The sequence below is a fragment of the Amia ocellicauda genome, chromosome 5, assembly GCF_036373705.1.
Source record: "Amia ocellicauda isolate fAmiCal2 chromosome 5, fAmiCal2.hap1, whole genome shotgun sequence".
NCBI lineage: Eukaryota > Metazoa > Chordata > Actinopteri > Amiiformes > Amiidae > Amia > Amia ocellicauda.
In genome coordinates this window covers 10,979,774-10,996,791 of record NC_089854.1, presented here as the reverse complement: position 1 = coordinate 10,996,791, position 17,018 = coordinate 10,979,774, and the positions used below count along the sequence as shown (strand labels likewise).

The 17,018-nt window shown below is 41.5% G+C and overlaps 1 protein-coding gene and 1 long non-coding RNA gene across 2 annotated transcripts in view; one reads left to right on the top strand and one right to left on the bottom strand.

Moving 5' to 3' along the window:
• The window catches only part of LOC136749411 (uncharacterized), a 92,485-nt gene extending 91,146 nt beyond the window's left edge, over positions 1-1,339 (bottom strand). Inside the window, exon 1 of the long non-coding RNA XR_010816746.1 lies at positions 1,210-1,339. This is a non-coding gene — a long non-coding RNA (uncharacterized LOC136749411). The remainder of the gene's footprint in view (positions 1-1,209) is intronic.
• The window catches only part of tspan2a (tetraspanin 2a), a 33,771-nt gene extending 24,278 nt beyond the window's left edge, over positions 1-9,493 (top strand). The window contains exons 3-8 of the mRNA XM_066703700.1: positions 2,562-2,659; positions 2,901-2,975; positions 3,217-3,306; positions 3,484-3,552; positions 5,561-5,644; positions 6,080-9,493. Coding sequence (XP_066559797.1) covers positions 2,562-2,659; positions 2,901-2,975; positions 3,217-3,306; positions 3,484-3,552; positions 5,561-5,644; positions 6,080-6,145 — 482 coding nt within the window. The 3' untranslated portion in view covers positions 6,146-9,493. The remainder of the gene's footprint in view (positions 1-2,561; positions 2,660-2,900; positions 2,976-3,216; positions 3,307-3,483; positions 3,553-5,560; positions 5,645-6,079) is intronic.
• Positions 9,494-17,018: the final 7,525 nt, after the last annotated feature.

The following is a 17,018-nucleotide window of genomic DNA, read 5'->3' as shown; positions in this document are numbered from 1 at the left end:
GCTCAAAAAGCCTGAGCGTGTACCTGGCTTGTGCTTCAAGGCATTTAATTTTCACAGTTGGAGCCTGAGGACACGCCTATTTTAAATATTCACCATCATGCAAAGCAGATTCAAAGAGAGAGAGGTGGGGGGGGTGTAGAAAAAGGGATTTCTGATAAGACAGTCTCTCACTGGGAACCGCCCTTGAGTACTTCTGGTAAAATTTTAAATTAAAAAACTAAAAGGTGCTCAAGAGTATTGACAGGAAATCCCCCACAACAGAAGGCGTATTAACAGTCCTCAGAATGACAGTGTCAGTTGGCAGAATCATGTCACCAAACTGTCAAATGCACAGCTCATGCATCTAACACAGTGACACAACTGCAACGTTAAACCCTCTGTTTGTAGTGCCAGGGATGGTGCCATTTGCCCTATAATATTCCCAGACCGATGTTTTCTGTTAGCCAACCACACATCCCCCTGTGCCACTCTACTACTCGACTTTTTAATACATATTCTAACTGCCACCTTTTCATATTTTATTTTTTACTCAATCTCTGTCCTTCTAAGCGACTCTTACTGTTATGGGTCTGCCACTTTAAACTGTATGCAACTGTCCATATCCATAAGACCCAATTATAATTTCTATAAAAAATGAAGACTGCTACATTATGACTAAAAAAGGTTTAATCGGTGTCATAATAATCATCATCATCATCATCACAGTAGTAGTAGTAGTAGTAGTAGTAGTGTCCATGTTGATGCCAAACCAAACTTCAGTGCTTCTGTGTAAAGACAGCTGACAAAGCTAATGCTCACTCCGGTGCAATGCCGCCATCTTGTGGTTTTCCGCTGAATTGCTAACTTTTCCAAAAGCTCCGACTCTTCAATGAAGTCATCACATACAAGTTCAAATTGCCATGCTGACTTAGTGATGCATCATGCAAATAACATGTACTACACATACACTACACACTTAATAATATATATAGTAACACGAAACACTAAAACACAATCAAGTTCCACATGTACTTCACATAAACATGCACATATAATATATAGGTTTAGGTTTAGGCGTGTTGGAGGAGCTATGCAAACCGTTTTGCATTAGCGATGTGTTAAATTGTAAAACTACTCATTACGCATCAATACGACATAGACAGCCGTTTGTTAAGAAACCAAGGATTATTGTTGTCTTTGTCAGGGGTCAATGGCGAATGCGCTACTTACGACAAAGAGGCTCTTCGGACTACTGTGACAGTTCAGTTGAGGCCTCGGAGGAAGGAAACGTGTGTTTTCACGGTGACAGTGGCGTAGCTGTTTGTTTTTTGATCATTTTATTCACTTTTATTAATGATGGAGATGAACTGTGGACGGCGCGGATACGCTGACCGTGACGTGGTATTTGAAAATGCACACGCATGCGCGCAAGCCAGGAGCTAGTGTTCCGCTTTAACGTTGATAATGAAGTGTATCCCATCTATCTAGTCATAGCCATTTTTCCTGGAATTAAAATATTTGATATTGTATATACAACTTGAATCCTACTTAAAACAACACACTGAGCTGCACGTTGTAGTCGGCGCAGTCGAGTGAAAGCAGTCAATTCGTGCCTTATGTTGCCAATGAAATGCCATCGTTGCGTCCATTAGGAGCAGAAAAGCATGTTTTGAATTTGTTTTGCAGAGGATTTTAACCTAAGTTGATCTGTTTTGTTTAGCGATATGTGTAGCAGAATAATACATGTATGTAAAGTCTCTAATAGAAAACAAAAAGCACACTGTCATCAATGACAATATCTTAGAAAATGTGTCCAAGTACATGATACCTGGATGACATTAATGGTTTTTTTTTGTTTGTTTGTTTATTTGTTTTTGGTTTTAATTAAAGCCCGTTCTAGATTACAAATACGAAAACAAAATGAATTAAGAAGAAATTGCTCATCCCCTATAAATCCCTCTAATTGTAAACCACGAATCCTTCAAATAGTCAGGGAGGCCTAATACTAGTCTAAGCGCGCTGTGGGTTTCATAGGTCTGTCTTAATCATAAGAGGCTCAAGAACTTGGAAATGCTGACAATTAGCTCCAATTAAGCCCATAAATGAGTTGTCTTAAGTTAAGGTGGGATGCATACATTGTCCAGTGGGAGGGAGTTGAGGTTTTGGGATGCTCTGAGGATGCAGTGGTACTGGATATGACATATGTCATTAAGATAAGATCAGGCCATTTTAATATAATCATAATCCCTGTTTGACAGCACAGACCACACTGGTCAACTGCTGCTATGAGCGACCATAAATGCATACAATAAAATAAAATAAAAAGTAGCGCCAAAGATTTTTTCCCAATGAATGAGGAAGTAGGAGGGGAATACACCCAAAGAGATTGTTCTGCATCCTTCCAGGACCAGAGTTGTGCAGCCCCAGCTCTCAGTGAAGACATGTCACAGATCTGTCCCAGTATGTCACACCACAAAACACAAAACAGGCTGACCTGAAGAGCAACTCCCTGCTCACTCTACACGCTACTGACCTGACTGACCCCTCACTCATCCCTCCTCTCTCCCTCTCTGTGTCCCCAGGAGTGTACATCCTCATAGGAGCTGGTGGTCTTATGATGCTGGTGGGATTCTTTGGCTGCTGTGGAGCTGTCCGGGAGTCCCAGTGCCTTCTGGGATCAGTGAGTAATCTTAGAAATGGGCACTCTTTCGCCACGGATTGTACTAGCACACAGAGGGGTTGGAATGGTGCATTGTTTTAAGACTTAGTTTATGCATACTAACTATAAGAAAGGTATCAGTGAGAGGAAATGTGAGAGGACACAAGCCGATTATGGGTTATACATTATTTTGACAGTCTCTTGCTCTCTCATTTTCTCTCTCTATCTCTCTCTCTCTCTCTCTCTCTCTCTCTGGTGACAGTTCTTCACCTGTCTTGTGGTCATCTTTGCTGCAGAGGTAGCGGCTGGAGTATTTGGATTCCTAAACAGGGAAAAGGTACCTGTTCCACAACAAACACAAGGAGAGCATCACAACAGTCAGATGCTTTCAGTGACCTTGAAAGGAAAAAACGGTGAAAATGAGCACAAATGCAAAGCAGGAAAATGGGATTTTAAACCCTTAAATATGTGTTATTACCATTATTATCTTGTTTTGCTACTATTATAATGATCAGTGTTATTGAAATGAAAAGCAAAACCATGTCTGAAATACATGTTCTCTGCTTTTATTCTTTCAGATCATTGAGGAGATTCAGTCTATATACAGTCAAGCACTGGAAGATACCAAAAAAGGGCAAAACAGCACATTAATTATTTTTCATGATCAAGTGAGTTGACTTTCTTTTGTGCAGCTTCCAATCTCCTACCTCCACATATATGACTGATATTGAATATTACTTCTCTTCCACACTGTCTAAAGTATCTATTGATATACGTGGACTTGTATAAATGCCAATTAGATAAAGAGAGGAGTTTAAACTGTTTGTCTCTTTTTCTTTTTGTAGCTTGATTGCTGCGGTGATGGGAAAGACAATTCCAATATTCAGCAGCTCTGTCCTGAGCCGAAACAACAGGTAATTAATTCATTTTTGAATGAACAAAACATTAAATCCTTACTTTTTCAACTTGGCTGGGCAATAAATTATAAAAAATACTACACTTTTGCCGTGGCCCTGAACAAAACTTTGTAAAAAAAAAAAAAAAAAAAAAAAAGAAAATGTTTCTTCAGATTGTGATCTCTTAAAATTGTCATTGGAAGCAATATGAGCAACTACAGACCTGAAACGCCTTAGGTAAGAGAGCCAGTAACAAGAGCCAGTAACATGGGTGCAAATCAAATATCTCAAAAAGGTGGGTAACCCTAGTGCTCTGAAATTTAAAACTCAAGCCACACTTGGCATCAGCAATAGCAGCAGTCTAGTCCAGTAGTTCATGTGAACCTTAATATTAGAGCTATTACATGTTTTAATCACGTACGGCTGATTAATGGTGTCCGGATTGTAATGATTTTTGCAGCCCTGTTTAAAAATAGATTCTTCTGTATAGAGTTGATTCAGCTTGTATCATATTCAAGATCATATTCAAACCTGTGTAGCAGCAGTTGAAATTGACCAAAGCTATTCAGTGCTTTATGCAGGGCTGTAAGAGAATGCAGAAGCATGTGACTTTTCTTGTGGCCCATTTCCTTAGGTGGCACATAGGATAGATGGGAATGGAATGTATACACCGATCAGCCATAACATTATGACCACTGAAGTGAAGTGAATAACACTGATAATCTCGTTATCATGGCACTTGTCAGTGGGTTGGATATATTAGGCAGCAAGTGAATATTTTGTCCTCTAACTTGATATGTTAGAAGCAGGAAAAATGGGCAAGCGTAAGGATCTGAGCGACTTTGACAAGGGCCAAATTGTGATGGCTAGACGACTGGGTCAGAGCATCTCCAAAACTGCAGCTCTTGTGGGGTGTTCCCGGTCTGCAGTGGTCAGTACCTATCAAAAGTGGTCCAAGGAAGGAAAAGCAGTGAACCGGCAACAGGGTCATGGGCGGTCAATGCTCATTGATGCACGTGGGGAGTGAAGGCTGGCCCGTGTGGTCCGATCAAACAGACGAGCTACTGTAGCTCGAATTGCAGAAAGAGTGAATGCTGGTTCTGATAGAAAGGTGTCAGAACACACAGTGCATCGCAGTTTGTTGCGTATGGGGCTGCGTAGCTGCAGACCAGTCAGGGTGCCCATGCTGACCCCTGTCCACTGCCGAAAGCGCCTACAATGGGCACGTGAGCATCAGAACTGGACCACGGAGCAATGGAAGAAGGTGGCCTGGTCTGATGAATCACGAGTTCATGGTGTTGACTTGGCCTCCAAATTCCCCAGATCTCAATCCAATCGAGCATCTGTGGGATGTGCTGGACAAACAAGTCTGATCTATGGAGGCCCCACCTTGCAACTTACAGGACTTAAAGGATCTGCTGCTAACGTCTTGGTGCCAGATACCACAGCACACCTTCAGAGGTCTAGTGGAGTCCATGCCTCGACGGGTCAGGGCTGTTTTGGTGGCAAAAGGGGGACCTACACAATATTAGGCAGGTGGTCATAATGTTATGGCTGATCAGTGTATATAAAAATGCAAGGTGTGCTTTTGAATTGAATCACAGCACTAGTACCTTAGATATTTGTTGTCATATATTGTATTCACATAGTTTAAGACACTTATATATGTATATCATCATCATCAACAACATCAGCCTTCATCGATCCACTGCTGGATGTAGGCACCCCCAAGTTGTTTCCACTTATTTTGATGTACACTATTTTCCAGGACACGCATGTAAAGATCCTTCTAGGTATTTTTTCATCTCTTGGGATCCATTCTATAGCTTCCAACGAATCCTTCCTTCGTTGGGTTTTCTTGCAATGTGTCCAGCCTACTGCCATTTTAACATTTTCACTCTTTCAATGATGTCACAGATATTTGTTTGTTCTCTTATCCATTTCTATATCCATTTCTTTCCTGAAGTAAAACATCTCCAGATTCCATCTTCTAACATTGTCCCTGGTGTTCTTCTCTGTATTTCAGAACTGTTACACAGCAGTATTCGAATTTTTCAATGGCAAGCTCTACATTATTGGTTATGTTGGGATTGGGATTGCAGGAGTGATGGTAAGAACCTTTACCAGTTTACAGTAAGGACGGGTGACAGGGGAGGGCAGGAGAACAAGGGATTCTGGGATTGTGTGTGTTTTTGTAAAGGCTCTTTTCTATGGCAAGCCAAATTATCATTTAGAGATATTTTTAAATAATTTATAGATATCTTCAAATATTTAGAGATATCTCAAAATCATTTAAAGATATCTGCAATTCAATTAGTGGTATCTGCAAATTATTTCTAGATATCTCATTTAAAAGTACAGTAAGTAATTTGCAAATATTTTTAAACTGTATCCATGTCACTGTGAGAACTGTGTTCCTCACAAGGGTGTAATGTGATCTGCATAATATCTCACCATGTGTTTAATTTGGGGATGAATGGAGAAATCGTATTAGAATATAAATATGGACTCCTTATTTAAAAGTAATTTTTCTGATTTCCCCAAGATCATCGGGATGGTTTTCAGCATGGTCCTGTGCTGCGCGATACGAAACTCGAGGGAAATGATCTAGCCTCGCCCACGGCCTCCCCCACTACCCCACCCTACCCCTCCTTCCCTCCCACTGTCACCACCACCTGCCCCCTGCATTGTGACCTGCGCTGGACCTTAATGGACCCAAGAGCCTCTGAGACAAACCATCCAGACTGGTGCAGTCCAGGAGAGCTGGGTGGTGAATTGGAGAGCCTGCTTTTGAAAAAGTCTGTCAAATTAGCACACTCGGTTGTCACACTGAATAATTTTGTGAGCTGCTACAGACACTTCCATCTTTCTCCAGACTGTAATTAGTAAAACTTGGGTCATGGGTCACGTTTCTACACAGAAAACACTCACATCTTTGATTAGGAAAGCATATAGGACGGTGCATTATGCAAATTTATACAATAACCAAAGCACACGGACACCTGGTAAGGTTTGTTTGTTCACAAGCTATATAGATGCTTTTACAACACCCAAACTAACTAAGGAACTAAGGCCTTGTTTGCAAGCTTCACATACATGCTTTAAAGCTGATTTTTCAAATTGCCTTTCAACGTAGGAGGAAGGCATTTAATTTCAGTACTGTTGCACCCACATGTTTAAGATTCTGATGAAAATATTTTGTAATGCGACCCCCACCGCATTATGTTTCTTACAGCCAAGCCTGTTGGCCTGGTTTGTGGGATTTAAACCGTATTCTGCATTCCAGTGAGTGAGTGTTTTCTTTGTAGAAAATCCTGTGTTTGTAAAGCGATAGAAAAGGGGGTTGGTGCTGTCTTGGGAAATGGGAAACACGGTTAAAAATGAAAAATGTTTTGCAGCAAGCCCTGTACCAAGTGAAAAATGTTTCAATCCCCTACAGCAGTGCTTGGCATAAAACCTCCGTAACTTTAATAAACAGCTGAAAGCTGTATATAAATAAAACAATCCCATTTGTGGAAGCAAATATTATAAAGTGTGCTGCGTTGACAAGGATTATCCCCACGGCAATGCTGATTGAAAATATACAATATGACAGATACGCTGCAGGTTAATGTTTTCAAGCCGTGGTTGCTGCACACAACAAAGTCTAAAAGTCTAAAAACAAGAACTAGTTTAACAATGGAAAAATGTGCAGTTCATAATTATGAATACTTTTTTTACTGCAGTTTATTATAGACAAAATGGGACCGAAGGAAACAAAATTACAGGGGACTGCTGCAGTATTTTTCACCTACTGTACAGCCATTTTTTTTCTGTTTTTGTTGGTAGTGGTGATGTTGTTTTAATATACCAGTGCTGTGAACCAGTCCAGTGAGATGGAAGCAGGGTTCTCTGGTTCTCCAGCCAGATGAGGCCAGGAGCCTGTCCTAAACGTGGGTCTGCACTGATGGTGCTCAAGCTTGGGTCACTCATGAGAGCAGCCCAGTCCAGCAGAAAACAAACACACAGCGGGTGTCGCCTCTGCCACACACAGGCCTGACATTTCCACCTACGGCAGATTACTTTGAATACATCAGATACAACTCTGCTCAATTTTTCACCCTACCAAAATGGTAAAATCAATCCGTAAGCATCTATTCATGAGTATTCAGAATTTTGGAAAAGAGATATGGATTTGAATTAAGTGAATATGATTTGAATTTGTTCTCTTTTTAAGAAAAATGATTAGCCACTACTTCAGTCGATGAAGCCAGGGGGCCTTTAAGTTATTTAACATCATAAAAGTATACACTTATTGTTGACATGAAAGAGATACATTTTCAGTGCTTTGGTATTTATACTTCAGGTATACAAATTCAGGCATAAAAGGTGTTTTTTTTGTAGAGGGCCCAAATTGGAACCTGACTACAACATTTTATTTTATTAATTCACTGATTAGCTCAAACTGCCCAAAATTAGATGAAAATGTATTGCTGTTAAAATGATTTTAGCATTATCCCTAAAGACCTCACAATGTTCAGAAGTCTGTGTCACCTAGCTGTGCCTTGCAAAAAAATGCCAAGAGAAATCAATTCAGGTTCTGTGTATTAATTTCCCTGTTTCTGGGCCTGAACTCGTGTGTGCTCCTTGTTTGAATTACCTTCGCCAGTGCCCACTAAAAGATTTGTACATTTTGTGTGAATTTTGTAATTTTACTTTTTTGTTGTTGTGCGCTCATAATATAGTTTGAAATGGAAAGTACTGTTGAAATGTGTCATAGAGGCAGCTTGTGTTAGATGTAGTGTTTTGGGATAATAATGTAAAAAAAATATATATATATTGCTTGTCACAGCATGTCTGTTTATAACGTGCCTTTTTTTAAGAGAAGAAATGAAAACATCAATGTTTTGTTGTACCTTAACGATACAGAGCAAAGAAAAAGGGTGTGAGTTTTAAATTTGATGGTGTTCAGGTGACGTTCATGTGAGGGAGCAAAGATTGGGAATGAGGTCTTGAAGTGTTTTCCTGCAGTTTGACCCTGCTTTAAAAATGAAACGGCAGACACAAATAAAATTCCTGTGGCCCATGCCTTTTCCCCAACACATGCCAGACACATAAATTAATAGTGCTGATTGTGTTTAATAAGTAAATTGTGTAAATTAGTAAATTCTCAGTTGTACTACAGCAAGGCATTTTGACAGAGCAGTTCTCTAACATTAGCATAGATGATCCAAACATTTGTGGTAATGACCAGCCTCCAGCAGTCATGCCGTACTCTGGGCCATTTCATCCTTCAGGTGTTGTCTCTACATGTAGGTAAGTTATTTATGCATCTGGATTCAGGACTCGCAGATCATTTATTTTTCAATGTCGACCAATTGGCAGAAATATCAGACATTTGTTAACTGAACAGTCATTCACCGTGGTTGAGCACACTTTGCCACAGTTCTCAGATCTACAAGTATATTCTGTAATTGTGTTGCATGAGAAATACATCTTAGATATGTACATTGATTATTGTCAGAGGCAGTCTGCACAGTAGCAACTCGTGGTATTTCAGCAGACTGATCAGTAAGTTAGAAAATCATGGGAAAATTACTTAGATTGCACTTTTGTTAGTGGAATGCTTTACCGATTTTAATGGAAGTTTATTGATGATAGAAAGTAAGACATTTTGCATCAGGTTTTTGCTTATGAGGGTCTGTAGTCAGGAGATTAAGAGAGTTGTTCTTCAGGTATTAGGTTAGTTTTACACCGTCATTCCTTAAAACATATATTTTGAGAAGGCAGAAAGAAGTAAAGAAATCTGGGATGAGAAGTACTGTATGCAAGCAAAAAAAAATGCATTACAATTAAACATGTTGATTGATCATATGTTGTTAATTTATTTAATGGCTGATTTTATCTGAAGGTTCAATTGGCATTGAAACTTCTCAGGAAGATAAATGTGCAAAAACTAATAAACTTTTTCTAAAGTTTTTCCCGGTCTGTTTTTTTTTCTTCTTCTTCTTTTGGTCTGGGGATACGCAGTACGGAGAGAGCATGATTTACTGGCTTAAGGCATATATTGTGCTTCAAGCAAAGTATTAGTGGAATTCATTTTTCTCCTGTCTGGAAGGGAAAAAAGGTGCAATAAGATCACAACTATAAAACAGACATCTCGCTGCTTGACAAGAAAACCGTTCCCTGGCGGATGACACCAATAACCTGGGCATTCCTGAATCACATCCAAGTTAGGCCACTTGCCAACATGATCAGTGCTCCTAGTGTCAGCACATTAATAACTGACTGCTACGTGGGGTATATGTGCGAGGTGACACGGTTCACTCTGGGAGATTCCTCAGCTGACTGCAATCAGGCAAGTCATGCAAAAGCATTAAGGTTTATGAGCTCTACATGCTACAGCTATAGTTCAAGACAACTCTGCTATGCATATTCTGAAATACATAGTTTGACATAGAGAGGCGAGGAAAGGGGTATAAGCTCAATGTGTTCCTGTCTGCTAAGAGAAGGGACATATTGCAGTGATAAAGTGAATTTCGAAAATGAATTTTGACACCAAAGCTTATTTATTTGTATCGAGCCAACAAGTTCAGACACTGCTTTCTGTGTAGCCCTGTCTTGAAAGCTTGTTCAAGATGCTGCACAACACCAAGACATATACACTCACCTAAAGGATTATTAGGAACACCATACTAATACTGTGATTGACCCCCTTTCACCTTCCGAACTGCCTTAATTCTACGTGGCATTGATTCAACAAGGTGCTGAAAGCATTCTTTAGAAATGTTGGCCCATATTGATAGGATAGCATCTTGCAGTTGATGGAGATTTGTGGGATGCACATCCAGGGCACGAAGCTCCCGTTCCACCACATCCCAAAGATGCTCTATTGGGTTGAGATCTGGTGACTGTGGGGGCCAGTTTAGTACAGTGAACTCATTGTCATGTTCAAGAAACCAATTTGAAATGATTCGACCTTTGTGACATGGTGCATTATCCTGCTGGAAGTAGCTGTCATAAAGGGATGGACATGGTCAGAAACAATGCTCAGGTAGGCCGTGTCATTTAAATGATGCCCAATTGGCACTAAGGGGCCTAAAGTGTGCCAAGAAAACATCCCCCACACCATTACACCACCACCACCAGCCTGCACAGTGGTAACAAGGCATGATGGATCCATGTTCTCATTCTGTTTACACCAAATTCTGACTCTACCATCTGAATGTCTCAACAGAAATCGAGACTCATCAGACCAGGCAACATTTTTCCAGTCTTCAACTGTCCAATTTTGGTGAGCTTGTGCAAATTGTAGCCTCTTTTTCCTATTTGTAGTGGAGATGAGTGGTACCCGGTGGGGTCTTCTGCTGTTGTAGCCCATCCGCCTCAAGGTTGTACGTGTTGTGGCTTCACAAATGCTTTGCTGCATACCTCGGTTGTAACGAGTGGTTATTTCAGTCAAAGTTGCTCTTCTATCAGCTTGAATCAGTCGGCCCATTCTCCTCTGACCTCTAGCATCAACAAGGCATTTTCGCCCACAGGACTGCCGCATACTGGATGTTTTTCCCTTTTCACACCATTCTTTGTAAACCCTAGAAATGGTTGTGCGTGAAAATCCCAGTAACTGAGCAGATTGTGAAATACTCAGACCGGCCCGTCTGGCACCAACAACCATGCCACGCTCAAAATTGCTTAAATCACCTTTCTTTCCCATTCAGACATTCAGTTTGGAGTTCAGGAGATTGTCTTGACCAGGACCACACCCCTAAATGCATTGAAGCAACTGCCATGTGATTGGTTGGTTAGATAATTGCATTAATGAGAAATTGAACAGGTGTTCCTAATAATCCTTTAGGTGAGTGTATATATATATATATATATATATATATATATATATATATATATATATATATATACACACACAGTGAGGGAAAAAAGTATTTGATCCCCTGCTGATTTTGTACGTTTGCCCACTGAAAAAGAAATGATCAGTCTATAATTTTAACGGTAGGTGTATTTTAACAGTGAGAGACAGAATAACAACAAAAAAATCCAGAAAAACGCATTTCAAAAAAGTTATAAATTGATTTGCATGTTAATGAGGGAAATAAGTATTTGACCCCTTCGACTTAGTACTTGGTGGCAAAACCCTTGTTGGCAATCACAGAGGTCAGACGTTTCTTGTAGTTGGCCACCAGGTTTGCACACATCTCAGGAGGGATTTTGTCCCACTCCTCTTTGCAGATCCTCTCCAAGTCATTAAGGTTTCGAGGCTGATGTTTGGTAACTCGAACCTTCAGCTCCCTCCACAGATTTTCTATGGGATTAAGGTCTGGAGACTGGCTAGGCCACTCCAGGACCTTAATGTGCTTCTTCTTGAGCCACTCCTTTGTTGCCTTGGCTGTGTGTTTTGGGTCATTGTCATGCTGGAATACCCATCCACGACCCATTTTCAATGCCCTGGCTGAGGGAAGGAGGTTCTCACCCAAGATTTGACGGTACATGGCCCCGTCCATCGTCCCTTTGATGCGGTGCAGTTGTCCTGTCCCCTTAGCAGAAAAACACCCCCAAAGCATAATGTTTCCACCTCCTAGTTTGACGGTGGGGATGCGTTCTTGGGGTCATTCCTCCTCCTCCAAACACGAGCTCGATTTTGGTCTCATCTGACTACAACCCTTTCACCCAGTTCTCCTCTGAATCATTCAGATGTTCATTGGCAAACTTCAGACGGGCCTGTACATGTGCTTTCTTGAGCAGGGGGACCTTGCGGGCGCTGCAGGATTTCAGTCCTTCGCGGCGCAGTGTGTTACCAATTGTTTTCTTGGTGACTATGTTCCCAGCTACCTTGAGATCATTAACAAGATCCTCCCGTGTAGTTCTGGGCTGATTCCTCACCGTTCTCATGATCATTGAAACTCCACGAGGTGAGATCTTGCATGGAGCCCCAGACTGAGGGAGACTGACAGTTATTTTGTGTTTCTTCCATTTGCGAATAATCGCACCAACTGTTGTCACCTTCTCACCAAGCTGCTTGGCGATGGTCTTGTAGCCCATTCCAGCCTTGTGTAGGTCTACAATCTTGTCCCTGACATCCTTGGACAGCTCTTTGGTCTTGACCATGGTGGAGAGTTTGGAATCTGATTGATTGATTGCGTCTGTGGACAGGTGTCTTTTATACAGGTAACGAGCTGAGATTAGTTAGCTCGTTACCTGTATAAAAGACACCTGGGAGCCAGAAATCTTGCTGATTGATAGGGGATCAAATACTTTTTTTCCTGACTGTATATATCAATCGTCTTCATCATCAGCCAGATCAATCCACTGCTGGATGAAGGCCTCAACCAGATGTTTCAATCTATAGCTTATTTTCCATGTCACTCCTACACTGTTTATTATGTCTTCATCTTGTATGTAGTCAGCTTCTAGGTATTTTTTCAGCTCTGTTAATGTGTGTATTATTATTATTATTATTTTATTATTTCTTGGCAGACGCCCTTATCCAGGGTGACTTACAACATAAGTGCAATACAAAGTGTGTATATCCATACATCCATCCATCTTTTAAACCGCTTATCCTGATGAGGGTCGCGGGGAAACCGCAGCTGATCCCGGAAGACACAGGGCTTAAGGCAGGAATACACCCAGGATGGGACATCAGTCCATCGCTGGGCAACACAATGTGTGTATATACATTTATTTAACATTACTACGAGCTATTGTTCAGTGTAACTGCGTGTATTCGGCTCGGTCTTTGTCTGCATTCGGATATAAAGCTGCCATTAATTGTGCTATTAGCAGTCCTGCATGGGAGGGAGTGCCATCCTGTGTCATTCAATGCAACGCAGGTGTGCACTGTCCTAATTAGTTACAGGTGAAGTATTTAACAGCCCCCTGGACCTCTGTGCCAGCAGCCTTCATTGCCCCCCTTCCGAAGGGCCCCATCTCCAAAGGGCAGGGACTCTAGCTGTGGGACTCCAGCAAGGAGAAGACTGCAAGGAGGCGCTGCACAGCAACAGCAAGAAGCCATGACAATCTCTCTGAGTCCCGTCCTGCTCTCTCCGTCTTCTTGGCGTGCACCTGCATGCCATTACTTCCCTAATCCCTCTAACCTCATCTCTCTGCCTCTCCCCTCCTCCTCCCTCCCCTCTACTCCCCTCTCTGGAGGACTGTGGAACTGCCACTCAGCTTCCAACAAAGCCGACTTCATCTCCGCCTTCGCCTCCCACCACTCCCTGGATTTCCTCGCTCTCACCGAAACATGGATCTCCCCAGACAACTCAACCACCCCTGCTGCCTTATCCTCTCTGTTCGTCCTGTCCCACTCCCCTCATCGTACCGGGTGGGGGGGAGGAACAGGGCTCCTGCACTCCTCTTCTCTCATCTTCTCCTCCTCTTCCTGTCTTTTCCCTCTTCTGACCCTCTCATCCCCTCTTGCATCTCTTCCTGTTTGTCTGCTATCTCTGCCTGGATGTACTCGCACCACCTCAAGCTCAACCTCTCCAAATTGGATCTCCTGTTTTTCCCCGACTCTTCCTCACCTTCTGCTGGTCTCTTCATCTGGATCCCCTTGGAATCCACCACACTCTCTCCCTCTTCTTCCACTAAGAACCTAGGAGTCACCCTCGATCCTGCGCTCTCCTACACCTGGACTACTGCAACTCCCTCCTGGCCGGCCTGCCTGCAACTACTACCCGCCACTAAACCTCATCCAGAACTCTGCAGCTCGTCTGGTATTCTCTCGATTCGCACACACTACTCCACTGCTCCGCTCCCTCCACTGGCTCCCGATAGCGGCACGCATTCAGTTCAAGACACTGACCCTCACCTACCACTGTCTCGACCACACTGCACCAAGCTACCTTCAGTCACTCGTCTCTCCATACATCCCCTCCACACCACTGCGCTCCTCCAGTGCCAGAAGACTAACTCTACCTCCTCTCCACTCTCCTTCCTCCAGAGCCGCTCCTTCTCATTCCTGGCCCCTAAATGGTGGAACGACCTGCCCACTGAAGCCAAAATAGCAGAGTCCTTGACCTCCTTCTAGCACTTACTCAAGACACATCTTTTCAGACAGTACTTGTAATATTAGTCCTTTTAATCCCCGTTAGATAGCACTTCACAGAGTTTTATTATGCTTCTTGCATTATTGATTTATTTCCTCCTTGCTCCCTTTCCTGTAGCCCTTGACTGTGACCCTACATCTTGACAGCACTTAGCTTTTACCGTCCAGGATGTATGACCTCACTTACTGTACGTACCTGTGTAAATTGGAAGTTGTAAAATGTATTAAATTTAAAATTGCTCTGTTTAATGTAAATGTGAATTTGTAATGTTTGATGCCTTGTACTTAACTATATACTGTATTCTTGCACTTTGTATTGCACTTATGTTGTAAGTCGCCCTGGATAAAGGTGTCTGCCAAGAAATAATAATAAAAAAAAAAAAAAAAAAATAATAATAATAATAATAATAATAATAATTTGTGTATATATGTATATATATATATATGCAGATGGGTGACAAATTAAAGGAAAAACCTCATTAAATTAGTGGAGGAACATAACAAATGCAGATGCCTCCAAACAGGTGTACTGCAGGATACAATTAAGAAATTAACATCCTATCATGCTCTGTGGCATGTATACAAATGCTGAGCAGGCCCAGTTGACTTGGATTTTGGATCAAGATGGCAAGAGGAAAGGATCTAAGTGACTTTGAAAGAGGGGTTATTATTGGGGCACCATAGGCACTGATCTACAGAGATGTAGAAAAAAGTGGTATGGTCAGATGAGTCATCCTTCACCATATTCTCGACAAGTGGACGAGTGCATGTGTGGGACACCAAGAGAACGGTACAGGCCTGCCTGCTTGACCCCTACAGTGAGGGAGTCCAGAGGCTCTGTTATGCTCTGGGGGGCATTTTCCTGGCATGGTTTGGATCTGCTTGTCCCCTTAGAGGGAAGGGTCAAATCATTACAAAGTTATTCTGAGTGATCACCTTTATCCTGATGGGAGTGGTCTCTTCCAGGATGACAGTGCCCCCCATCCACAGGGCATGAGGGCTCACTGAATGGTTTGCCGAGTATGAAAATGATGTGAATCATATGCTATGGTTGAACACCTACGGGAGACTTTGGACTGACGTGTTAGACGTCCACCAAAAAACCCAAATGAGGGAATATATTTTGGAAGAATGGTGTTCATCCCTCCAGTAGAGTCCAGAGACTCATAGAATCTGTGCCACGAGCATTGAAGCTGTTCTGGCAACTCATAGTGCCCAACACCTTACTGAGACACTCTATGTTGTTTTTTCCTTTGTCACCCATCTGTATAGCTACACACACAGGTCACCCTGCTTTGCTGGTTTTTGAACAATTCTTGCTAAACGGAATTTGTCCTAAATAGAGTCAGAAATATAAAGAATTCATGGGGATGTTTCATAAACACAAAGATGAACATGCAAATGAGTTGAATACTAATATAAATGTGCTGTTAATCTGAAAATTGGTTTGACTTTAGAAATATACCAATAATAATAATAAACTAAGTATTGGAGTCCTAATTTTTTTATACATTTTAGATTCTCCCTCAAAATGTTGTTTTGGCACATTTTGGTCACGTTACAATTACTTTTTAACGCTATAATAATATAACTACAATCTTGAGGCTGAATGGATCTACCACTATCAACACTTTATTGAAGGGGTGGGGGCAGAGGGTTAGTCTTACTTCAGGGAGAATGTGCCTTTCTTGACTAATTTTGTGCATTTAAATCACTGAATATAACTGAACTTTTATTTTTTCAACTACGATGCCATATATCTCTGCAAGGTAAGTGTTGCATTTCAGTTTCTAACATTTTAATGATAAATATAAATATTGTGCTACAACAAATTCATACACATTGGGGTATACCAGTGTGTATATATTTATATATGTGTATGTTTACACTTATTTTATGAAACCATGCATGTGTAAATGAGATCAAAAGAAACAGCACAGCTTGTGGAAGAGATTCAAATCTAGTGGCAGGTATGTGTGCAATGCCCACAGCCCATGATCTCCATAGAGTGCCCTGATTGACTTTCTTGGATGCGATTTGTGTCGAACAGCTGCAAATGCCAGGCATGCAGTTAGCCTGAATCAATCCCCAACCAGATTGCTGAGTTGCTTTAAGATCAAATTTTCATCTGTGCTTTGCCAGCTGTCTGCACCTCATCCCTGAAAAGTTTGAAAAAAGATCCTCGAGCAGGGGAGAGCACTTTATTGGATTACACTCCCAATGTTACTACTAAACCCACAAGATAATCAAGTGGAAATGTTTGACTTTGCACACCTTTGAGTCAAGGGGATGAGTTTACTTTGCTTGATACCATGTGTGTAGAAACTGCTTCAAAAACTATGTAATTAACATTGCACCAAACTATATGAAGTTTAAGTCAGGAAACCAAAAGACCCTATTTACTGCTGTCTTTTAACAGCAACGACTTAAAAAATTAAGTGAC